The 25,894-nt window shown below is 40.3% G+C and overlaps 2 protein-coding genes across 5 annotated transcripts in view; one reads left to right on the top strand and one right to left on the bottom strand.

Annotated features, from left to right (window-relative positions):
* KYAT3 (kynurenine aminotransferase 3) overlaps nt 1-25,894 on the top strand; it is a 341,165-nt gene that overhangs the window by 93,357 nt on the left and 221,914 nt on the right. The window lies entirely within an intron of this gene.
* ZNF326 (zinc finger protein 326) lies at nt 444-24,723 on the bottom strand. Of its 4 annotated transcripts, none has more exons than XM_083444947.1 (12): nt 24,304-24,723; nt 21,495-21,615; nt 19,241-19,646; nt 16,826-17,021; nt 14,601-14,635; nt 12,147-12,231; nt 10,025-10,139; nt 8,012-8,159; nt 7,221-7,320; nt 5,927-6,057; nt 3,006-3,101; nt 444-1,128 (listed from the first exon to the last, which is right to left on the bottom strand). In XM_083444947.1, the coding sequence occupies exons 1-12, from the start codon at nt 24,317-24,319 to the stop codon at nt 958-960; spliced, it is 1,620 nt and encodes a 539-aa protein (XP_083301073.1). In that variant the 5' UTR covers nt 24,320-24,723; the 3' UTR covers nt 444-957. The 4 variants fall into 4 exon arrangements, with proteins under 4 accessions (XP_083301073.1, XP_083301074.1, XP_083301075.1 ...); XM_083444948.1 differs by having other exon boundaries at nt 10,043-10,139; nt 24,304-24,495; XM_083444949.1 differs by lacking the exons at nt 12,147-12,231; nt 14,601-14,635 and having other exon boundaries at nt 24,304-24,495.

Here is a 25,894-nt window from a genome sequence, read left to right as displayed (position 1 = left end):
CATTGTAGATAGTCTGAAGGACGTCTCGAGGATGGGGGCTGCCACCTTTCAGAAATATACAAGACAAACAATGGAAAGCAAAGCAAAATTTTGTTTGGCCTTTGTAGCAACATGTTAGCAACAGCTTTCTAGGTGGAGCAGAGCCACTAGGCTGCTTTCCAACAGCATTCATACAGCACAGATCAACAGGGCCTTCTCAGTGTCTGCTCCCTCCCTATAAAAAGTTAAGACTGGCTCCCTCTTTGTTGTTCTTCTGCCAGCAGGTGAAGACCACCTTGTTTCAACAGACTTTTGTGAACTGACTGCTTTTAATAAGTGGGCTGGTGCTATGCTGCCTTTGTTGTGCTTATCTGTACATTTTTAATATATAGTTTTAATTCTACTAATGTTTAACTGTTTTCAATTATTGTTTCCCTGCCCCAATGCTTAAAACAACAAAACACTAAGATTTCTAAAATGTTTTATTGCTACAAACATACATCTTTATCACAAAAAGACTACAAGATATATTGTAACATGTATTTTACAATGAGTGATGCAGTCCAAAAGACGGCCACACTCACAACATAATTCTTAAAGTTTATGCATTCTAAAACAAAGTAGCTGTAGCATTCACTTGAAATACCTTTGTGCTGAAATGATTAAACGGTCTAGTTCCTTTATTTCCGATTCTCAACACCAAGAGAGGAAAACATTAAGAACACATACACCATACAATGTTTAATCGAATCTAACAGCCGCCGGCTTACTATTAAAGCTAAACTAAAAAGAGCTTTGTCTTCATTTTAAGCAAAGGTAAAAACAAAGTAACAAACACATTTTCAATTTAAATGGAATGCATGCATAGCGTAGGGATGGTAAAAAGCCTTATTTCTAACTACTATAAATTTTACACTTAGCCACGGAAACAATAAAAATAAAGCGGCATTTTCCTCTACTTGTGCACATTTCACGCATTTAAGCATCCTCTGTTTGGTCAAGAGTGAAGTCGGTTTGTTCTGCAGTCTCGGCTTCCTCTTCTTCCTCGGCTTCTGCTTCCTCTTCCTCCTCCTCCACAGGTTCGTCTGCCTTGTCTTCTTCCGCTTGCTGCTCAGGAGTTTGATCAGTAACTTCAAATGGATTTTCACCCTAGCAAGAACATTGATAAATATTAGCAACACTGGGCAAAGCATGTTGGGTGAAGAACGCAGTGGAAGATGCAAGGATAAAACCGGATACACAATTCCCATGGCATGCTTAGAAGGCATCTTTAAATAATGAGTGTTACGAAACTGCTGCAAATATAAATAAGTAAAACGATAGCCTGCATTTAAAATGTACGTGCAGGAACAAGCAGGATTAATTGTTTTTTGGTCACATATTCTACAAAGTTCAATAAAATCACAATCGGGGAGGGGGAGGACCAGACAGGTAACACACTAACCCCAAAATCTTATGATTTCTGGGAAGGCATCTCAGAGAACAAAGGAAGCATTAGATCTCTCTCTGAGGATAGAGACCTCTGTTCGATCTCATCACGGTGATCCAATGTTGGATGCTTCTTTCCAATGCCATGTAAATTTATTCAGCTGTTGACCAACTCTGGTGTCAGTCAGGGTGAAAAGCGGGCATGCTATTGATAAGACTGGAAGCGTGCCAGGGACAAGCATGGATCTGAAGGATCCAGCCTTCCCAGTACCTGACATACCTACAAACCAGGGAGAAAACCTAATGTAGTGAATTTCCCTACTATTGGGAACAGTGGAAGGGAAATAATTTGGGGCTGGGGGAATCAGAGGTCAGACAGAGGAATGCTGTCATGCGCTTACTTCAGCTCTGCTGGTGAAAGCCAGGCAGGGATATGAGTAAGGTGGATAATCTGCCTTCAGTTGCTATTCCTTCCCTGTCCACCTCTACAATGCCATTTCTAGCTGCCCAGTGATTAAATGGAATACATATAGGGAATCCCTACCCACAGATGTGCATGTCATTTCCAACCTACAAGTTTTACTGTTTACCTATTTATTTCAAACGACATCTTTTCCTAAAAGAGATCTTTTAATGTCGCAAAAGATGCAAGCGTTATAAGTATTACTAGTCTTCTGTTGTACTACTCAGTAACATTTAAGCAAAGTGACCTGTGCATTTTAAAATTGTATGTTCCATTATGGTAGTTTTCCTTCTATGTATTTTATTTCTTGATTATGCAAGCTGCTTTGTGACGGCCGTGCCCTGAAAGATGCCTACAAATAACAAGAGGCCAGAAACTAGACAAAGAAAGACTGCTTTTTGGTTTTCCTCCAACAACCAATCAACAGGGCTTTACAGTAGGCACTGATTAGTCTTTCTTCCAAGAGGGGAGGTTTGCCTGCCCCTGCCTGGCCCTCTGGACAATGGACTTGGAATCCAAACTGCTCCTACCAATTAATCTACAGTCGCAAACTCAAACCACATTAGGCTGCTGAGGTTTTCATGACTTGATAGCCAGACGTTCCATTTTCTTCCATTTAGACCAAATTATGTCTTAAGGCAATGGAAGGCAATTAATACTGAGTACTACTCAAGCTGAAATTCATGTTTCTACTTAAGAGCTGCAACTTTTAATTGATCAGAAATATTTCAATTTATTAAAAACACCCTCTTATCAAACAGATTTTTAAGAAGTAGTAACAAGTAAAAAACTTCAAATGACAACCACTATCTTAATCCTTTCTACCTCACAAAGGAGTACTATTTCTAAGGTATGCTGTGCATTATTACACAAATAAAGTTTCTTGCACTGGAAATATTTTAGTACACAAATATTTGCCATTTTAATTGATCAACAGACAAGCCCTTCTGATCAATCAATTATTTTTTATTTATTCTGATTGCAGCTGTTTTATATACTGATGTGAAGTGCGGCTACCCAACTAAAAATATAGGATTACTTCACTTATAAATGATCAAATCGAGAAATCATGCAGGAGCCGATCTTAAGCATTCTTTATCTGCCGCTAAAAAGTTAGGTCATACTGCAAGCTTACCTTGACATAGCGCTCATATCGTGCCTTCACAATTGGGTTATTCAATATGCTGGTAGCAGTTAGTACACTCTCTCTTTTAATTTGCTCTTTGTAAGTCTGTAAACAAGATTATACTGTAAAAACAAGCACTAGAAACCTATTCCAAAGAGACATCCCATTCCCATTATAACAAAAGCAATATTAGCCAGACATATGAACTGGTTATTGAAGAGAAAAGTAAAAGTAAAATATTCAGGAAAAAAGTTGAATTACTGTTAAGAGTGCTATGTACCAACTAAACAACTGGCTTTAGTACAATCATAAAAGGATATAGTTTAGGACTATCTAGCACATTCTAGAAGCAGGCACTCTGTGGTTTTACATTTATTATGGATCATTAAACAAGAATCTGCAATGATCTTCAAGCCCTACTGGTTCTGATCAACTGCAGAACAGGATTTTGATTTAAGTATGAATCAGTTTTGTCTGCATTAATTTTTATGATATACAAGCACATACTATTTGAGGCCTATTGTCAACACCTGGAAATAAAGTTGGCTTCATAAAGTGTTGAAGCAGTTCCCGTGTTTTTAAAACATGCTAGCAACACCCTTAATCTCATCAAAATAATGTATGGCTTGCCAAGTGACCACATCCAAACACTTATTCAATCACTAAATTTAAGCTGTATACAAAATAGGACATGAATTACTTCACTGGTTATCTATTAATAGCACTGATTTCTCAAGGGGGGAAATGATGAGAACATAAAATTCTATCCATCTTCCAGTCAACCACAGGAGACCAAATGATAAGAGCAAGCTATAAATGGAAAACTAACAAGGTAGCAGAAGAGGAGGCAACAGTGTTAGAAACTGGGATAAAAAACCTGAGAGCCAAATGACTTCTGGGACCTGGGTTGTGGGAATCAAAACAGAATGCTGTTGGCATATACCGTATTTTTTGCTCTATAAGACTCACTTTTTCCGTCCTAAAAAGTAAGAGGAAATGTGTGTGCGTCTTATGGAGCGAATGTAGGCTGCGCAGCTATCCCAGAAGCCAGAACAGCAAGAGAGATTGCTGCTTTCACTGCACAGCGATCCCTCTTGCTGTTCTGGCTTCTGAGATTCAGAATATTTTTTTTCTTATTTTCCTCCTCAAAAACTAGGTGCGTCTTGTGGTCTTGTGTGTCTTATAGAGCGAAAAATACGGTACTTCAAGGCTTCAAAGCACACACATTTCAGTAATCGTTGAGTGTCAGCCAGGTGCAAAAAATGGCACCCAGACTCTTGGAGGTGCTCGCAAATGGAGAATCTTTAGGTGCAAAATGTGCCAGGCGCCCTGCTAATTTCGAACAGTGGGAGGCAAGGTCATTTTTGTCCAATACCCTTCCCCAGCCCCCCCTCCCCCAGTGCCACTATCCACTCTGTTCTGGAGTAACCTCCAACTCTCTAGAATGGATCTGTTGAGAATACTGGGACAGCTTGAGGGGGCAGATGGAGAGAAGAAGAGAGGAAGAGAGGAAGAGAGGAAGGAAGGAAGGAAGGAAAATTGGTGGAAGAAACCCATCCCCATTATTGGATGCTTCTCCAACGCATTTCTGTGACAGCAAAGGCACCAACTGGATTAAGGCTATTATCATTTTTTAAACTTGTTTTTATACTGGGGAGTAACCTGTATATTTAGATTTTGGTTTTCAATGGACTTTCAATAATGTGAAAAAATTCTTATTTTCCTAAAAATATCAAGACAATTCCTTATTACGCCAAAGAGGAAAAATATCAGTGTTTACTTTCCTGTCAGTGTTTCAACATAATTTTGGGGTAACCTCTCCTCCTCCTGTTCATAGGAGTCCATACATTATGAGCCACAAAGGCTTTATGATCCTATGTGTGCATGGTTGCTTCAGGTTACCTGCAGTACTGCTGAAAAAGTTTCACTGGAGTTTAGTACTCACCTATTTGGAAGCTAAATCTATACACGGGGAAAGCCAAGTAAGTGCAAAACTATGATTGGACTTCGTCCATCATAAGAGCAACTACAGAGGTGTCATTATTAACTGCAATGCTAACCATTTATTTGTGGCAGGATGGAGTTCTCTTTATTGCTTTTGGAATGGTCTGTCGTACTTTGTCTGTGTATGTCCAACTGTCTGCACAAATGAGCACTGAGCTTATGTTTTGCTTTCTACTCATTTTCAAATGATTCTAAGTGTAGAGAACCATAGAGTTAGGGGAAAACGATCTAATCAAAGTTGAAATTCAAGGAGGAGGATTGGCACTAAAGGTGATCTTAGCCTTTGTCAATATTCTGTATCCATCTACAGCTTAGTCCTAGCGAGCAAACCACTGGACCACTGATTAGATTGCGGGTGTGGCCAAGCAGAATCATCAGATTCCAAGTGAAATCTTCAGTTGGCCGGGAAAGCCAATCCCATAGTTTGTGATTGTGTGGCACCCACAGCCCCGGGGTAGTATGTAAACTTCACCACTACCCAGCCAGATCTTTCCCAACTGCGTTTAGATTTAATATAAGAACCAAATATATGCATCACATTAGGTACTCTCCCTTTCTTCTGCTAATTTACACGGGAGCTGGTATGTCTTAAACAGGATTGTTAAATTTTGTACTACTGTGTGGTGTAATCATGAACTGTTGCTGATACTAATGGCAAAGCAAACAAAGGGGGGAAAGCATGGGCTCAATGAAGCAACGGACCAAGACACACACTAGACCAGGCACCCCCAACCTGCGGCCCTCCAGATGTTTTGGTCTACAACTCCCATGATCCCTACCTAACAGGACCAGTGGTCAGGGATGATGGGAATTGTAGTCCAAAACATCTGGAAGACCGAAGGTTGGGGATGCCAGCACTAGACCATCTTTATTGCTTTAGTGGTCAATCAATAAGGTAAAAGGAAAACTCTACAGTCAAATTTTACCGTTTTTCCCTTTGCATGCTCAGGAGACTTTAAGTGCTGCTGAACAGAACTGTGTAGAGCAGGAACATAAACACTGCACGCAGAGCAGAGAACAGTCTCTACTTTCATCATGTGGTCATCAGCCGTGACACCTGGCAAAGAAACAAATATGTTAAGGGTAACAGATTATGCTAACAGAAAGACATGTAGTAAGGGTTAAGGGATCTGTGTGTGCATATCAAACAAAACCGATTTTGTAAACCATGAGACAAAGGGAGAAACAAGAATTTCTTTCAAATTTATCCCTGTTAATGATACTATCACATACAGAGGAGATTTACAAGTAGGCATCAAATATGGGAGTTTTGCAAATGCCTGGTGCAGTGACACAAAATTCTTCAACATTTACCACATTTCTCCTCCCAAAACCCAAAATTGATTGTTTTAAGTAACAATCACTTAGGTTTACAGAACCATTTGCCCTTGATAGTTAAATGGGAAGTCCCATTGAGTCCAATATCATTTTCAAAATGCATTTATTAAGTAAGATTCATAGGGCCTCTTGACAACAAACTCTTTAAGCGGTGTACGTAATGAAATTATCCATAAAATGCAGCCAAAATCTGCAAAACTATTAAAACACAAATATACATTAAATATAATTAATTATCAATAAATCAGAAATAAAATCAGTAGAATGAATAACTAAATAATACAAATACAGCTAACTTATACACCGTGGTAAAGGTAAAGGTAAAGGTACCCCTGCCCGTACGGGCCAGTCTTGACAGACTCTAGGGTTGTGCGCCCATCTCACTCAAAGAGGCCGGGGGCCAGCGCTGTCCGAAGACACTTCCGGGTCACGTGGCCAGCATGACAACGCTGCTCTGGCGAGCCAGAGCCGCACACGGAAATGCCGTTTACCTTCCCGCTAGTAAGCGTCCCTATTTATCTACTTGCACCCGAGAGTGCTTTCGAACTGCTAGGTTGGCAGACGCTGGGACCGAACAACAGGAGCGCACCCCGCCGCAGGGATTCGAACCGCCGCCCTTTCGATCGACAAGCCCTAGGTGCTGAGGCTTTAACCCACAGCGCCACCCGCGTCCCATACACCGTGGTAGCCTTGCTGGAATAAAAGTTTTTGGCAGGTGTCTAAAAACAGGCCATATCCCAGAGACCGGCACCCCCAAATTCTGAGTTGGTGACCAAATTTAGGAAATATGATTTGGCCTTGTTAACATAACAGTTCTAGACTGTGCCTACATGACAAATTTGCTATGCTGACACACAGCAGACGCTTTCATAGGCCACTTGCCTTCCATAACATCTTTTTCAGTCATCTGGGCAGCTTCCATTTGGCTAGTAGTCTGCTGCTTACGCATAGCGGTCTTCTTGAATTTATTCACCATACATTCCTGGGGGGGGGGGGGAGAGTATATCACTTTTAGGAAATCAAACATTATCTTCACTTGTTTTAAATTCACCTCCCACATACTGAAGCTACCAGACTCACTGGCCAGGATCCAAAATATTATGAAATTAGTTTGATGAGCCCAAAGAGGATGGGTGCTTTAGAGAGAGAGAGATCTTCTGAAAACAGAAGAGGCTTTCACCACTACCCCATTTGCAGTGTTGCAAACTGCTTTTGTAACTGAGTAGATTCAAAAGCATTTTGCAATCCGGCAAAGGGGTTCACCAGTGAAAGAAGAGATCTTGAGAATTCCCCTGAGCTAGCACTCATGCCTAAGCAAGCTCTTTTGATCCTGGTCACTGTGCTATTCTTGGTCAGTGCCATCCCTGCCATGCAGCAAGATGAAGCATTTATCCTGAGTGTATAAATGAAGGCACAAATTGGTATCTGAAAGGTGCAAGGTTATTTTAAAGTGCTGGTCCTAGCAGGAGGGGTGGGCTGTGTCATGCAACACACTCCATGTAGAAAAACAAGTAAGTATGTGTTAAAAACTCTTTATCATTATTTGTTTAGAAAAATGTATCACTTTACTTGTGGTGTTAGAAATACTGTTTCAATTTTCCCAGTTTAAGGTTATTGGCACAGTGAATCGTGTATTTCACAAGCCAATCCATAACTCCATTTAGACAACTTACATGTAGAAACTCCATCACAACCTTGTCGAATTTGGTTTGCTTCTGAATATGATCTAACGTTTCCTGGTGAACAGGACTTTCCAGATGAGCTTCAATGTCTTTTTCTTCAAATGTTCGAAACTTGCAGAATGAGCAGGTGAATGCCATTCTGGCAGAAGATAGAGACATGTTGCACAGAGAGATATAGAATTTGTTAAAATCCTGCCACTGCAACACTCAATTCATTTCATTAACAAATGTAATATATGGATAAAAACACAGAGATGGTTCCATCACAATAATCTAAGTCAGTTTGGAGTTTCCTTTGGACCCTTTAAGCATGTGATTCATACAAGGTGGCAACTGAAATAGAAATAAGTGAGAGTATTTTTCGCTCCATAAGACACACTTTTTTCCTCCTAGAAAGTAAGGCGAAATGTGTGTGTGTCTTATGGAGCAAATGGTGCTGCGCAAAGAAGGAGAGCGGCGCAGCGCCCCTTCAGCAAAGCGGGAGGAGAAATGGAGCCTCTTCCGTTTCTCCTCCCGCTTCGCTGAGGAGGCACTGAGCAGAGATGGAGAGATATTTTTTTCTTGTTTTCCTCCTCTAAAAACTAGGTGTGTCTTACAGAGCAAAAAATACAGTATCTTCTGAATAAGCATGCCTTGGGTTGAACGGCAAGGCCAGTATTTCACCCAGGATCTCGTGGCACCTTAAAAGATTGAAACAAATGTGTTGTGGCACAGGCTTTCATAGACCAGAGAGAAATTCAAATGAATCCTCATTCTGATGGGACTCTAGCCCACAAAAGATTCAGCCACAAGGCATTGGTCTTTAATGTGCAACAAGGCTCTTTGTTGCAGACACATGGTTACCCAGGCAGAGGTGGCAGAAAAGTAAAAGGCACACCTAGTTACACATTTTAATCACAGTACAATATAATAGAAATCCGCAGTATTAATCTAACAGGAGTGACTCAACAGTCCTAAAGTTACTGTACTCTAGAGAAAGAAATATGTTACCTCTCCTGTTTAAGCAGGTGATATTAGTCAAAACAGCAGCTACTTTTATACTTTCTGCTTGTTAACAGAACACACAGAGTCCAGTATTTCGAAGTTTATATAGAATCAAAGACCCTGGATGAATCCAACATAGTGCAAATGGGCATCCCAGTTCCGCAACAGACTTCTCCTCCCTCCTCAGCCCTCCATGAGCTCCCAAAATCTGCTCCACACATATGGGGGCATGTGGAGGGAGAAAAGGGACAGGAAGTCCCATTGAGCAAGTGGGTGGACATCATCTGATGTCGCTGCCAGACAGTGCTGAGCAAGTTTTACTTGTCAAACATTTAACCACAGCAATAAATCACAACAATTACCATTTTTATATAGCATTTCAAATGTTCCAAGTGCCACAACACATTTATTTCATGCACTATACCTCCATACTGAACATGGAAACTTGCAATGAGCTTATGACCATGGCAAAATTTGAACCAAGAACCTTTGGGCTTGCAGCTCACATTTAGCCACAATACCATCCCTGTATTGTTAAGTTTTTAATGTTTTATGTTTTATTATGTGGAAGCTGCCCAGAGTGGCTGCAGCAATGCAGTCAGATGGGCGGGGGTACAGATATAACAACAATAACAATAACAAACGGGTAACAAAACCAAATAAACCCATTACAACTTGTGAAGCTTTCCACTGAAACTAAGCACACACTCTTCACAAGAGGATTAAATGATAATTCGCTAGGAGATCCCTCAACATGGTGTGCAGGCATTCTGTCCTTACAATGAATAATTCTTTGGGTACTCCTGATAGTTCAGGAATAATGGCTTATCATGAAATACATTGCGTCTGCCCTTCCAGATACATGGAAATATAGCATACTGTCTATGTGGCATTGGGGAGCTCAGGCATAAGACACCATGGAGCAGGCAGAGCAAAGACAGAATAAGGGAGATGCTATTCCCACTTTGCACGCCTGTGAATTTTGGCTGGGGACAAATTCATGACATTTCCACCACAAACCTGTAACCATCACCATACTTTTCACTGTTCTTCTCCCTTCTACGCCTTTGCTTCTCTCTTCTTGCCTCAATACGACGTTTTTCTTCCTCTTCATTTTTCACCTCCGGCTTGACGCCTAAAAACAAATAAAGAGCTAAATAAATAATTGCGTTCTGGACTCCAACAAGAGGGAAATGTGAAGTCCAACTTACCCTACACCACTCCATCTCAACCACTACACTTATGGCGTCATTAAGGAGGAATAAAGTCACGCCACCTATGCCAATGGCATCTACCAGGGCTTAGTTAATTTAAAGCTAAAGGGAATATCCAAGCATTTCAGTGTAGGTTTGAGAATTAGCAAAAGATAAAGCCAACCTAACCTCATTGTGCCTAGATACTAAAGGCACTACTATGTAAGGGACCAGCAGATAACAGTAAACAGTTGTAGAGCCTACAATCAAGGAGATATCAAACTTAATGCTGCATAAAATTTATGCTGTTTTAAGCTAGATGCTTCCTGGTTTTATTGTGAAGACAGCTTATTGAATAGGGAAAACTATTATCTGAAAAGGAAAAGCATGCAGACTTCAAAATCCCAATAAAATGGAAGACTTTAACCCTAAACTACAACACAACATCGAGTACAGGTTGCATATTCAGAAAAGCAACTTCAAAATTTCGTTTCAAAGATGTTACGGATTCCATGCATTTATGGGGGGGGCAGGTTTTCAATTCACAGGCAAAATGGGGTTTTTGATGTCAATCTGGACATGATTTTCAAGCAGCCAAACAGCTGTTCTCTCCTTTGCATGTCTCTTTGAAAGAAACATCTGCCTTATTAAAAACAGGTACCAATGATGTCAATTTCTGACTGCTATTCACACCCAAGGTAGGAATAATAATCAGAACAGCCTACAATTACTTTTGGAGGTGATAAGCAAACAATGAAGTACTATTCCCCCAGTACATAGAGCAAGCACTCCACTCGCATTTTTACACATACACACAGAGAAATCCATTCCACCAAAGAAATCCCTAGGCCTCTCCAAAGCGCTCCATAGGGATGAACTTGCAATGTGGCACCTTACCTCAAAGGAAACGCAAGTGAGTCCTTGTTTAACTGCTGTATGAGCCATCTGACATTGGGTTCTGTAGAGAAAGTCTGCATCTTGTCTCTCAAGATCAGCAGACACCTTCTAAATCTCTAGATTTACTGAAGTCCAGAGGAATGGAGGCTCAAGTCCAGAAACCAACTCAAGACTCCTACTTTCCAGCATGATGCTTTATTTGAAGATTTAAGCGGAACAACTTGTAAATTTGCTAAGGTGCCATCAATATGAATCCAGATACAACACTACACTAGAATCTCAAAACAGGCTTCAGTGATAACCTGAAGATGGTTCAATTTTGGAGTAAAAAAAAAAGAAGATTCTGCTTCACCTTGTAATCATAGCAGCACAAACAAAACAGTGAACAGTATTTCAATGGAAAGCCTATTACACAGTATGAGATACACGCAAGGTTTTGAGACAAGAAACTCCATACAATTTGTAGCAAGTTCCCAGCATTCCTCATTTATCATACAGACCATATACAATAGCAAAGCACATCAGGGGGAAAAGAAGTTTAGGACAGAATGTCAGCCTCAATGTAGAATTTTCTTGCTTGTGGGTTTGAAGATATGGTTTAGCAACTGAAACATCTTTCTCCTAGAAATAGATAGTTTACCTGTTTTAATAAGCAGCATGTATAAACACAACCAATTTATGGTGAAGAACAGCTGGCAGTTGGTCTACTTTAAAATCAATACCATGAAATATTAAGTGACTACAAAGATAAGGATGATCAATACTAGAGCTCTAATTTTAAGTGATGGCATTAATGCTACAGGAAACAGAAAGTCAAATAAAGTGCTGTGTATACATGATCTGGATGTAGAAAAGAAAACGTTATCACAAGCAAGTAATGATACATTTGTCACAGTCAAGAGCCATGGAACTAAACATTCTCCGTTTTGAAGATGAAACACACAACTGCAGGAAATAACACATCATTAAGTACAGTTTTTCTTGAAAATGTAACCAGATGAAACTGTAGAAGCACTGTACCTTGAGTTACCTGATAAAATAAGCAGGCTTACCTTCAAATTCCTGACAGATGCCATCACAGGCATCCTGTGTAAAGTCTTCATCTGTAATTGCGCCACCTGCTTCAGCTTCATTACCCTAATGAAAGGTCAAAACGCACAAGTTTCCAGAGTAAACAGATGAGCAGACAAAACGTGGCACATTAATTCCAGAACGGGAAGAAAACATTCATTTCAATTCAATTAGCTGAAGTGATCAGCTTGAATTAAGAGGAATGAATTTAAAAAGTAAATTCTGGTTGTGTTTTTCTGGATGTTAAGTTGGTACAAGACCATTTTTACTGTGGTGATGAGTAAATTTGGTTGCATTGAACACTGCCTTTGGGCGAGTAGAGCAGGCATCCACTCATTCACACAACAGGACTTCACATTCCTCTTCTCCTTGCCCTCTAAAGATTTTGTTCTGAGTGGTGGGGGTGGGGCAAAGGGTGGAGGAGAGGAAGGTTAACTTCCACTATATGATAAAATATTGGACTCTGCTGACACTGATAATTTTAAATTCCACTTATTTGTCATTAACAATCCGTCAGTCAAACCATTTGAAGAGTTGCGCTATTACATAGCATAATGCATTTAAAACTGTAATTATCATTAGAATTGCACCCTTAGAGTTAAAGATACTTCCATTCATAAAATGGGCAGCTATCAGAAAGACAAGTAAAAAGTAAATTTGCCCCATCAGATCATGAATATTAGGCAGGATGCAAATGTCCTTGTCGCTGGCATGCTTGACTGATCAAAATTATTTTATCAGATTTGGAACATCTACTTTGCACATGGCGTGATAAAATATTCTCATCAACCAAGCATGTCAGCTACAAAAGCATTTGTATCTTGCTCAACATTCAGGATCTGATGGGACAAAATGCTTCCATTTTCCTGGCTTTTCTAATAGCTGCCCAACTCAGAAATGGAAGTCTCCTTATCCTTTAATCTTACCAACGTGTATTTCCACTTTCCTACTATTAAGTTTCCATTATTCAACCTTTGCTCTTTCAACTTTAGTAATGAGTTGCCCCAGCGATCTCAGGAGGATGTACGCTCCTATGAGACCATTCCCATATACAGCAAATTTCCTGGGGTTCCCTACATGGTGTCCATCATCAGAACTCAGAATGGAAGCAGGAACTTTCCTGTGGTGGCACATGTGACAAAGAGCACCAGAACTGTTATACTGAGCTTTTAGCGGATGTCATTTAACATTTGTTTCTACCAAGCTATGAGAGAATCTCTGGTTTTTGTGTTGTGCCATGTTCATGCAAGCCATTTTTTTATGTTTTTGCTGTGTTCATTCTATTACCGATGCTGCATTTAAACTGCAAGCCACCTAAAAGCCACGGATTTCATTTAACAAAGCACAACTATAAGAGAAACAAATAAAACTACAAATTGCTGTGAAATAGTTCAGAGTTCCTTACACAGAGTGCTTTAAGTACTAGGTTCAAACCAGCTTGAAATGTAATTCAGTGTTCCAACATGCCATGACAGTCAGGTACCTAGGATTTTTCTAGACCTTATCTAGATAAATAAAACTGTCAGCAATCCTGTGTAAACAGGCTATAGATTCAAAGCAACCATGAACAGAAGCTGAAAATGAAACAATTGGTTAAAAAAGAAAATCTTTCCTCCTAGTTATTGTAACCACTGGACTGAAGATCCGCTATTTGGCTATATAACCAGTATTTTGAAACCTGCAAGTTTATTGAGACTCCGCATATATAAATTTACACTAAGCTACTACAAGCACTGAAGTATCTCAAGTTCAGTACTGGATGTCTTTTAATATAAGCTACAAGTTCAACTGAATAGTATGCTGAAGCTAAAACACCCGAGTCTCGATCAGAGACTGCCTAGGAATCCCACATACATTGCATTGAGTTCCATGATGGAAAGGAAGGATATAAATGTATTAAATGTGTGTTTTTTTAGAAATGCAGGTTCCATGACCAAAATCTGAAAGTAGGTGAAGAGTCACAAGTACATAGCTTTTATCTTGCCTTTCAATTATGTCTTATTAAGACTAAAACCACAATGGCACATATAAAAGAACCACCAGTTGCCTACCCTTAAAATTCAATGGGCAGGATTCACCTAACCAGTCCCATTACTGGAAGCCGAGTGCAACGTCTTCCACTTCTGCAGTGAGAACCCCCCAGAATGGAGCAACTGGAATAGTGTGACACTGAATTCTAATATGTTTAGATTGCTCTCTGGATTGCACCACAGAGATCCTCACTCTTGTATTAACAGCAGGTTCTTATTCTAGTCCAGCACTATCAGGGGGGCCGGGGGGGGGGAGAGAGAGAGAGAGACTGGAAAATCTCATTGGGACAGGCATCACTGTGCCCCGTGGCCTTCTAGATCATATATGGTGTTTGTGTTAACTATCAAGACACACTCTAACGCTTGTTGCAAAGCACAATATTTTGCAAAGCTAGAGATCGTTACCTCTGTAGTAGCCTTCTTGCTTGGTGTCCATGGCTCTATTAGCATGAAAGGAGGAAGAAATTTAAAGAGAATCAAGCTGCAGTGTAATATTTTGTCTCACCTAGCATTTTGCTTAAATCCTTGGGAAACTGGGAAAATAGGAAGCTTGGTTATAGAAAACTAAAAGAATATGTTAAAGAAATTAGCATGCAGTTGCAGGTTATATAAAAAACCACAAAGAAAATACATATAATTTGAATTAATCAAGCTCTTGTACTGGTACTGAAATTATATCAAAACTGGGAGAATGCAGCAGAACTAGCACATGTAGGATTACATCATCATACTGTGTAATTGGTTTTCCATTCATTGGTTACACACCTTTTAAATTCAATTCACCGTTGTTTATATCACACTTAAAATCCGTCATCATATTGTGCGCATGAACGAATCAGTTGTGTTTACTACAATTACTCTCAAACTCCAAAGGTAGAATAGCATACCTGAGGCTTTCAACAGACCACCAACCCCAGTGAGAGGAATTAACAAGAAATGGTAAACAAAAATTTAGACCATCTCATTGATTACACTGTGGAAACAAGACCATAACAGTAGAAGACTTTTTTAAAAAGTTACTTATTCATATAAAGAACAATTTTTAAATCTCAGGTCTTAAGCCTAAATCTCAGATTGACTTAAATGAAATGAAGACAACTGAAACAAGGTTTTGAAGATATTTCCAGCAAACAGAGACCACTGTCAATTTCTTGCTGGTTAAAAACAAAAATTGTAGCTTAAGGGCACCAGTAGGACATATTTTTACGTTCAAGAAACAGGATAATCTACCTCAAAATAAAGACAAAATAGAAACAGGTGGATGGATGAAGGCAGAAACCCTTATGAGAAATCTCTCAGTCTAGTCCGGTATGCTTCTACTGTAAGAGGAAATATAATTTCCAGTTTTCATTATATATATTTAATATCTTTTGTACCTATTGTACAAGCAACCCATGAACAACACAAGCTATAGCTGATGCGATGTTAGTGAGCAATACCCAAATGCACAATATTAGATTAATTCAGCAAGTGACTGTATTTACTCGAATCTAAAGCTCACCATTTTTGGCCAAATTACGTTGCGAAAATTAAGGTGTGCATTAGATTTGATGGCACATTTACATTCGCAAGCAAATGTTTATTTTGGTTTCAAGGTTCTGAAAGTAAATTTGGTAGTACTTATGCCCCCATCCCAACCAGCATTCCCTCTGACGACCCATTACTCCAGCATTCCCCAACCTGCTGCCCTCCTGATATTATTGGACTTCAAATCCCATGAGCTCCAGGCAGCATGGCCAGTGGCCAAAGCTGGTGGCAGGTGTAGTTCAATACATCTTGAGGGCATCGGGTTGGGAAAACCTGCTTTACTTTCTCATACACAGCCATTCAGGAAGAGCAAACCTGCCCATCAACACTGATGGCAAGTGGCCCAGTCTCCATCACCTAGGGATTCATGTGGAGATACCATGCAATATGTTACAGTCATTCCACCCACCTCTCACGTTTCTGCCACAGAACTTAGCCACATATACTCCATTTATCGCAACTATGAGTATTTCACTAACAGAGATATTGCAAAGTGGCATGTGTGCCATTTGGAGTCCTCTCAAAATTCAAGTCAATTCAAATAGCAACCACACACTGAGCCCAAAAAGTACGAGGGGGAAATTTAAGGTGAAATACACATACAAAGCAATCTATACAAACAGGCTTAGTGATGTTAGTGCAGAAAAAAAATGTTAACTTTCTGTTGTTGTTTCAGATAGCAAGTCAACAATCTTTGCAGAAGGGAAACAAAAAAAAATCTGATCTGAATATTGTATTTCCATAAACATTCAAACATTAAGGTCTGAAATTCGTCTAAGCAGCAATTGTTCTCTTGGTAACAATCCTACAGCATCTAGCAAGCAGTCTTCACAATAAAAGAAGCCAGAAGAGGTTCCAAATATAGGCGTACATGTATTAAAGGACTAATTTTCCAAGATAACATTTCACACAGGAGAATAGTATATAGGCACAAATCTGATAAAGTGACTTCATTTTAAGTAGCAGATTAAATTTTCTAATCTGTGCTAGTTTCAAAAGGGGCTTTGAGGCTGAAAAATGAAGAATGGCAAATCATCATAAATGTCTCCTCCCAGAAAAAGTTAAATAGCGCTATTATTTGTATCTTTCATTCAATTACTTACTAGGTTTGTTTTGGTTCATCTTCACATTAGGTTTTGTCAGTTTGGGTTTCTTGATAAATGTCCCACCTGGTTTATTATACGGCTGCTGTATCATTTTTCTCTTTATTCCTCGTGCAGCTACTGCTGCATTACTGGGTTTGTTATGATAGTCTACCACAATTCCAGGTCTATGCATGCCTCCAAAGTCTCCCATGTACTGTAAACAGGTGAAGAGCAAGTATTAGAAAATGACATGGCTGGTGGCAAGAAACATAATTCCTACAAATACATATTTACAAATATTTTAACTCCGGGAAAAGAACGCAATGCTAGCAAGTTAACACACATCAGAACTGCAAGCTTATTCATTTTTCAGTTAATTGACCACAAAGTGTTTATATCAAATGAATTTCTGCTTATGAGAAGTCATAAATCCAGATCTCGAGTTAAATTCTAATTTCAGTTATATTCCCTCTCTTCAGATTCTCCAGATGATACATTTAACAAAAGACAAAGCCAAAAACGTGTTTCTATCCTATATCAAGAAGAGAAGGTTTGCGACAGTGAGTGCAGAAAAACAAGACTGCCTTGTATCATGAAATGTTTTGAAACAAGGATCAAACTGTCAGCTACTGGTGTGAAAAGACTATTTCCTTTCTTCCTGTCTCAGACATCTACATAAGGATACTTAAATTGGCTTGTTCCACACATTTTAAGGCACTGAAAATAGAAGCAAACTGAAGAGAAGGAACAAACCAAAAGGCAGGCAAGCTTTCCTACAGATACATTTAATTAAATCAAGAAAGCTCATCTGACCAGATAAGTGAAATCATATAAGCAGAAATAAGTTTCCCTAACTTGACTAACAAATAGCATTAGCACACCAGAATATGTTAGAGAACATTAAAATAACAATACGCTAACAAAGTCCATGCATACGTTCTAAATTTCACTTTGTCTACAAATTGGTCCCTAGCAAAAAAACAATCTAGCAATATCTCCACGCTGAATGTACATAAATCAAAAGGACACTTTCTAGGCGATTTACATTTGCACAAGCAAATATTTCCAGATCCATTAAAGGTGCAATGCATTTTAAGTACAGTAAGTAGCTTATTCCTCAAAGTATTTCAAGTTCAAGAAAGGCACACTTAAGTTTTAAAAAGTGAACTGTCAATACTCCCTGAGACTTTTAACTCACTCAGTAACATAAACCTACTTAAAAAAAAATAAAGTCTTGACAACAAGGGCTACACAAATATGCAAAGTACTTTATAACCAAACTACAAGAAATCTCCTAGCTCCTTTTATGTCTCTCTGTGTTAAATCTTATTATGCCAATTGTACCCTTCAGAATGCCACATGGGTAAAAACGTTTTTGAAAGAACACTTTAGGGATGAAGACCACCTTTTCTTTTTTTAAAGATCTTTATCGCTACATTTAGGCTATAAATAAACTACCCTATGTTTTTTTTTAGAGCTAGTTTCTTGAAACATATTATGCTTATGAGATTTATGATAGCATATATGAGCTCAAAATAAGCTTCTTGTACTAAAATGAGATATAAGATTATAAAGTAAGTTAATGGGACATCATCACCTTATAAACCTGAAGTACTCCATCAGGAGTCTAGCAGCTGTTAAAAAGTTTTTCCTGCTAATATTTGAGTTTCTTTACTCTGTTCAAAATGTTTCAACTGCAATTTTGAAGCTGCACTGGAACATCACATTCAGCATGCAAGAACGTGTTGTGTGCAATTTTATATATAAATCATCCAAGTGTTAGACAAAACTGTTCAGTGCACCGTTAGTTTTCATTCTGAAACAATTAGTTAAGTTGATGGCGCCCCTTTAACTATGGTTTCAAATCACCTCATTTCTTATTACACATCTTCATTATACCCATTACTCCACGTAAGTCTAGGGACCTTACATTAAGTTAAGAATGAGTATGTAGAACTGATTGCCTGCCTATCAGGACAAAATCAGCTTTATGGCATTCAACCCCTAAAATTCAACAGTATACATACATTGCACCTTTAAGCTACTCAGAACGGAGAAAGGTTCTAATTAACCTTTACAATGATTCAAGACTTCTCCCACTAGCCAAGATGCTAGTGTTAACAAGGAAAAATGCAATTCCTTTTAACCCCTTTTAGACCAAACCCATTGCCTTAATCTTCACCTTTCAAACAAAAGGAGAGATTTGATAAAAAGCCTTAGCAACTAATCTCTTAGTGCTTTACTTGCAAATGAAGAAACACTGGGTGCTAAGTTCTAGGTAAATACCAAACGGGATTGGGAGGTCATCAACCCTAACAGTTTGGCCAAAAGTGCACTGTGTTTGGACAGCGCCCGTTTGTTTTAAATGCTATGGTCTTGAAAGGGTTTAAAAGAGTGACTAGTGAAAAGAATCTGAAAAGATTCTGTACTTACTCCTCGGCCACGGCCTCTGCCTGTTGATGGTCCTCCAAAAGCATCATAGTTTCTGCTTCCAAATCCACTGTCAGGGTAAGCAGGCGTTCCTCTCCCCCGAGAGCCTACAGGTGCAGGCTTCATATGGGGTGAAGAAAAACTGCTGTAGGAAGAGTAACTCTCTCTTCCTCTGTCCTCCATAAACCCAGGCCTCAACTTTGAGCGTGAGTAAGGTGCTTCCCAGCTAGACCCGCCCTGGTTTCTACCTCCGAAAGAGTCAAGGCTATTCCGGTAGTTGCTGTCAAATCGACCACCATAACTACCTCCGAAGCGGCTTTGTTCGGGTTCATTATAACCATAGCCAGATCTGTACAGATCTCGCCCACCCAGAGAAGACCCGGAGTCGTAAGACTCATAAGGTCCAAACCTGGAAAAGTTGCAGTGAGGAAAAAAAAAGTAAGCTTACTAAAGTTAAAACATTTCAAAAGACAAGTCATCAGTTGACATTTATCAACTCAAATCAATGTATATTTTACTTTGGTAGGGTTTGCCTTGATTAGGGCTGGGCAATTTCAAGGTATGACCAGACAGAAAGCTATCTGAGCCATTTTTCCATAAAAGTAATATTAAAAGTTCAGAATACCTGAACTTCACTAAATTTAGCCTATCGGCAGTATTTAAACCTCATTATTTGTGCCCAGACCTAGTCTTACAGATGCAGGCACCTGCACAGACTTAAAGGTTAATAAAACTATTTTATCTTTGAAGTCATACCTAACAACAGTTAACAGCATTTAAAAGGCTTTCCTCTCAATCGGGAAAGTTGTGATAGTATCAATAATGAGAGGCAATTACAACTTGATACTTTTTTCTTTTAATCCCTGCAAAGTTCACAGTGCAATTATTTAATTTTCTTATTTCTGCAACATACAGTCCAACTGCCAGAATACCCCATATTCTATTATTACATTTGGCATATTCTAGAGACTAAAGAAGGTACTTTAGTATAGAACTGAAAAGGCAAGTACAAGTTTTCAGTATCAATGTACCCTTGACAGAAGGAAAGGCTATGCATTACATGTAAACATCAAAAACCATATAAAACAGTATTTTACTTATTTACTAAGGTACAGGAATAGGCAGAGTGCAGGGGGACATAGTTGTCAGGTACAACTGCACTATAAAGGGGAGTCTCTCCCAGCATAAAAATATAATTAATTCAGTAGAAACAGAAAAAGCCTTTACTTTGAAAATTGGACACTGGTGACTATGTATACTATCCTCGTTTACAACAGCATAACCCATTTTCATTTTTAAAACTTCAGTCACACAAACTTGCATATTTAAAATACCATCTACAGAAGTGTCTATTACAACAGTGATTTTAAATTAATTCTGATCAGTGAACTCCAATCATATGCAGATTACTAAACGGTAGGTACATCTTAATCATTATTCTTGAGACAGTTAACTATGCATAAGTATTGGATATTAACCAATTCTTCAACAAAACTGTGCAGTTTCCTGATTTTCAATGTCACAAAAGATCTTGTGGATTCAGGGTTGCCAACCTGCAGTCTTGCATTCTCATACAATAATTAAAATATAAAAATGGGAATACAACAAAGTTTAATGTTTCATCCAGTTATTTTGTTTAAAATGCACAGATCTTAAAAGAAAACCAATTTTGCATAAAAAGGATGACCTTAAGTTAGTAAACATGAACTGCAGGCACCGTGCAAATCCAAAAGCTTATCAGAATCCCATTACAGCGCTAAGAACAAAATGGTAAGATCACTGCACAAAAAATTTGTAGAATAAGCCAAACACACATTTTAGTGTAATTAGTACCTGCCAATAAAATAATCTGGACATGACAATTTGTCTACAAGGGAACATTTTAACAAAATGTATTAGCGCTAAATAAGTGAAATTTAAATGTTCCTTGAAAATTGAAGGCTAAAATCAAATCAAATAATGTAATCAAAATTGTCTACTTCAACTATACGTTCTATGCTGCTACTTCAAAGGTGATGTCAGAGACTCTAGATCAAATGCATGCAGTCATCTTAAAATCTGTTACAGCACTGTACATCATTAAAAGAATCCAACCCCAATTTTTTTAAAAAAATCTACCACACAATACCTTCCTGTGCTTTTTTGCACACAGAATCAACATGGCATGTTCAAGGAACACTTAAATTCAATAAGGATATATTGTCAAACATATTTATGCTTTCGTTTAATACGTAAGGCAAGTGATTCAGTATTTTACCTGGCACCACCACCGCCTCCTCCACCACCTCCATGACTTTCCATTCCATATGACTGGTTCATATAAGAGTCCATGGCTCTTGGGCCACCATAGGCACCATGCCCATAGTCACGGTCCATTTCTAAGAAAGGAAGGAAGTTGATTTTATTAAAATGAGACTCGTGACCTCTCCTAGTGGATCAGCAATAACAGTGTAAGCCACCTTGGAAAAAAGTTGGAAATAAACCTAACAATAATTAAATAAAGTGCAACTAATATACTCTTTAAACCATGGGTAGGCAAACTAAGGCCCGAGGGACGGATCGGGCCCAATCGCCTTCTAAATCTGGCTAGCAGACGGTCCGGGAATCAGCGTATTTTTACATGAGGAGAATGTGTCCTTTTATTTAAAATGCATCTATTTTTCAAAATAGTCCAGCCCCCCACAAGGTCTGAGGGACAGTGGACCATCCCCCTGCTGAAAACATTTGCTGACCCCTGCTTTAAACCATGGGTTCCTGGCTTGTTTCAAAGCTGCTAGCCATAGTTAACTATACAGGCAACTCCCAATTTAAGCAGGCGTTATGTTCTGTGCCTCTGCACATGTAATAGAAATCATATATATTGCGAGCAGCGTGGAGAGTCCACCAATTTTAATATGTCTTCTCAAAGTGTAAGATAGCTGGATCTCGCCCAACGCATGAGGCCCCCTCTGGGCTGTCTTCCACCAGAACAAGTAAAGGGGAGGGGGAGCCTGAATAAGTTTTTAAGAGCTGGCACACGCCCCACATTGTCTTTTGGCAGAAGCAAAAGACGCAATTTTTTAAAAACCTGCCCTACAGGAAGGGGAAAACCAATTCAAGGCCTAGTTCAGTCACTTTCCTATTCTCCAGGGTTCCACCAGCAGTCATCCACTTCTAAATGAAAAACATGTGTTCTTTACGGAGACACCAGCTCTTGTAGATGCCATTTTCTCCTACACAATAGTATTCTTGGCTTTGTGGAATTACTTGACTGCAATCAATCAACCTCTCTGATACCAGCATTTGACAGATCAAGGGCTGGCACCCCAAACATAGCAGAACAAAATACAAACATAAGACTACAGATTTATTATTGTGCTTCTCTGCTTTGGACTGCCACCTACTGCACTTAGGTATACGAACCCAGTAAAAGTACACTGGGTCCCAGATGTAACCTCTGAGAAGCAGAAGGCATGTGAACTGCTTTTGTGAATTGTCTACTTGCATTTTTCCTGTCCCGCTCTTGCAGAAAATATAAGAATACCAGTAATGCAACTTATGGCAAAAGGTCTGGTAGGCTTTCCAATCATTGTTAAGAATAAGTTGTCAACGTAAAAGCAACAACTATTAAAAGCTCTTCATTCCAAGGAAGAAGTATTACAGCTATAACAGAGTTTAAATGGAAATATCCTTCACTTTCTGAATTCAAACTTAAGAACTACCCCGATAATTTAGTGTTTTGGATGCAGCCTAAAAAGATACTCCCACCAAATGCTGTCCCAAAGGTTTCCCCAACTCTTGGATCAGAATTGGGGATGGGGACAAGGGCTGCAGAAGGAACGGGGAAAAAGCAGAAAATGCTTCCCAGCACCTCTTCATGGAAGCCTCCACTGGATCAGAGAGCTTCTATGAATGGTTACAATTGGGGGAAAACCCATTGGCTAAAATGTTTTGATTTGAAAGACAGTTAATTGATCTTTAAACCTACCCTTTGACGATTACCCTTACCTTTATATGTTTTATTACAAATATCGTGTGTTTTAAATTCTATTTTCCGTCATGGATTACTTGGGGGGTAATTGGGTTGTTCTTGTTTGCATTTTGATTATGTATTCTGGGTTTTTATATTGTGATTTTATCCTATGAATATCCCTGAGACCTGTGTGTATAGGGCGGTATATAAATTTAATAAATAATAATAATGAAATACATTGGGCAGCAGCGTAGCTTGGGGGGGGGGGCTAGCCAGGTTTTATTTTGCCCCAGACACAGCCTCTAAAGGGGCGCCAGTGAGGCTTGCAACCTGTTTGTGCAAATGCCCACGGGGTGGGTGGGTGCCAAACCGGGTCTTTGACCCGGGTGAAATAAAGCCGAGTCTCGCCCCTGGGTTGGGGGATGGGTGGGGTGAACCTAGGAAAAAGCTTTCTCCACGTGCGGCTGTGGCTGTTGCAGGAGCCCCACCCTACCTACCCGCGCGCCCTCGCAAGGGCCAGGCTAGGAGATAATGATGGCTATCGTACTGGGGTGTGTGTGTTTGTGTGTGTAAGCGTATTCAGGATTTTCACTTGTAACAAACATCTCGACGACGACGAAATGCAAACAATTCAACAATTCTCGCCTATCAAACCTCGAGTTCCGCCCACCCCCTTTGCAGCGCTTCCAGGAATCCCCCCCCCGCTCTCTCCCATCTTCTTTTTTGCCCCTTCTGCGTATCCCAATTAACTCCATTTATACTTTTCCTCAACTATATCAGATGTTTTAGGAAATGCAAGCTTCCCCCCCCCCCGATAACCCTGCGAACGTCTTCATTTGTCTGAAAACATTCAATAAATGAAATTTATTATTTATTAATTTAAAAAGAGGGGGGTGGGAAGAGCAAAAAAATTAAAAGCAGGCGAAATTGACTCCCCCCGCACAGACCCGGGCGAGGCTCTGGGGCTCTTTCCCCCTCCCCTCCCCCACCAACATGGCGCGCCCAGCCAGGCCCGTTTCCCGCCTCCGCCGCAGACCCCGCCGCCATCTTGAGTCCGCAGCGCCCAGCCCAGCGGCGGCAGCAGCCTCGTCGCGGCCTCTCCGGAGCGCCTCACCTTCCCCGTAATCCATGGCGGCGACAGCCCTCGGCGGTGCGACCGGGCTGCTGGGAACGTCGGCGGCCTCCTGGTCGCGTCTCCTTCCTCGCCGCTTCGCCTGCCGTTTCCTTCGCACCGCAGGCGCCCAAGTGACGCCGGAGCTGAGAGGAGCGCGGCTGAGAGACCGCCCCCGGAGCGCTCCGATTGGCTGCGCGGGGTCGCCGGCTATAGAGGAGGCCCGCGTAGGAAGGGGCTCGGGCGGCGAGTGGCGGTGGCGGAAGTTGCGGCGAGATCCTTCTCCCCCTCGAGGGTGGGCGAAGCGTAGTCAAAGGGGAGCGCCACCTACTGGGCACCGCCGGATGTGCGTATGCCGCGCAGCGCCGGACGTGAACTGCAAGGTATCTCTTACGGAGCGTCGGCTCGGAGCAGGGTTGCCATACGTCATCTCCGAGATACGGCCGCCCGGGAAAATCCGGGCGCGTGGCAACCCGGCACGGTTTTCCATAAGTAGCTCAAAAACGGCTTTTCCCCCCCCTTGAGATTTTGCCAAGAAAGAAAAGAAAAAAGCTCATCAGCTTTTCTTTTCTTTTTCTAAAAAAAAATTTTTATTAAAGATTTTCTTGGTTTACAAAAGTCTATTTTTTCAGGTTGTAGAGCCTTTCTTACAAATAAGTTACATTTGTTGTGAGGTGTGATAGGAATTTTGAGGTCTTAGATATATGCTAATGTTCTTAAGTGTACTGATACGGAAGGAGGGATGTCTTCTTCACCTCCTTCGCTACAATATATCCATTTATTTCCAATTGTCAATGTCAAAGGGACTAAAATCTATAAAATTCATAGAAAATCAACGTGCCAATTTGCTCAATTTCTCTAGGACTCCATGACACCTCCCCTGTCCTCCATAATCCCTCAAGCAAGGTGTCAAAACCCTAATCCTGTCAAATCACTCTGCCAAGCCTTTCCTCCAGGCAAGGCCAGGTGGCAGACCATGCATACATGGACCATTGTCTTCTCATCAGGTACTCAGGATGTGCTTATCTGTGCATATCTCCAGCTCTGCATATTCCCCCCTCCCTCCTCCATATGTTAATCCTGTGTAACCCAACCTCTTCTTAATATATTCATGATGTAATCTGTGTAACCCAACCTCTTCTTAATATATTCATGATGTAATCTGTGTAACCCAACCTCTTCTTAATATATTCATGATGTAACTGGGATGTATTTTGCACTGTATTCTGGGACATGGAGGGAAGTTTCAAAAGTTCATGTCACCCCTTTCTCGCTGTTCAATCTCGCCTTGAACCTGTTGCGCAATAAACTGGGATCTTCTGCAGCTTGCTCCTGTCTCCGGCTGAGCTCATTTTCCTCTGCAGGGACCCGCGGACTTAGTCCGACGAGCTGGGTGGCGGAGCAGCCTCGCACCCAGATTTTACCGTAACAGTACCAACCAATCATGTACATAGATCAGCACAGAAAGACCGACCTGAAACCATTTTGATTCCGCAGCTGACCATATGTTTTCCCTGCAAGGAGGGAGTGGGGCTCAGGCAGCCTTCCCATTCTCTCAGGAATTGAGTAATCAGCATTTTAATGGGTGACAGAC

The sequence above is a fragment of the Podarcis tiliguerta genome (genome assembly GCF_965153285.1).
Source record: "Podarcis tiliguerta genome assembly, chromosome: 6".
Taxonomy (NCBI): domain Eukaryota; kingdom Metazoa; phylum Chordata; class Lepidosauria; order Squamata; family Lacertidae; genus Podarcis; species Podarcis tiliguerta.
Note: the sequence above shows the minus strand (reverse complement) of the source record. Positions and strands in the feature narration are given on the sequence as shown.

Bases quoted from the DNA above. Each gene is read 5' to 3' on its own strand.
- ZNF326 (XM_083444947.1), bottom strand. The intron at 17,022-19,240 runs GTAAGTACAGAA...ACCTGTTTACAG, and splicing joins GCAGAGGCCGTGGCCGAGGA to TACATGGGAGACTTTGGAGG. The intron at 10,140-12,146 runs GTAAGCCTGCTT...ATTTGTTTTTAG, and splicing joins CATCTGTCAGGAATTTGAAG to GCGTCAAGCCGGAGGTGAAA.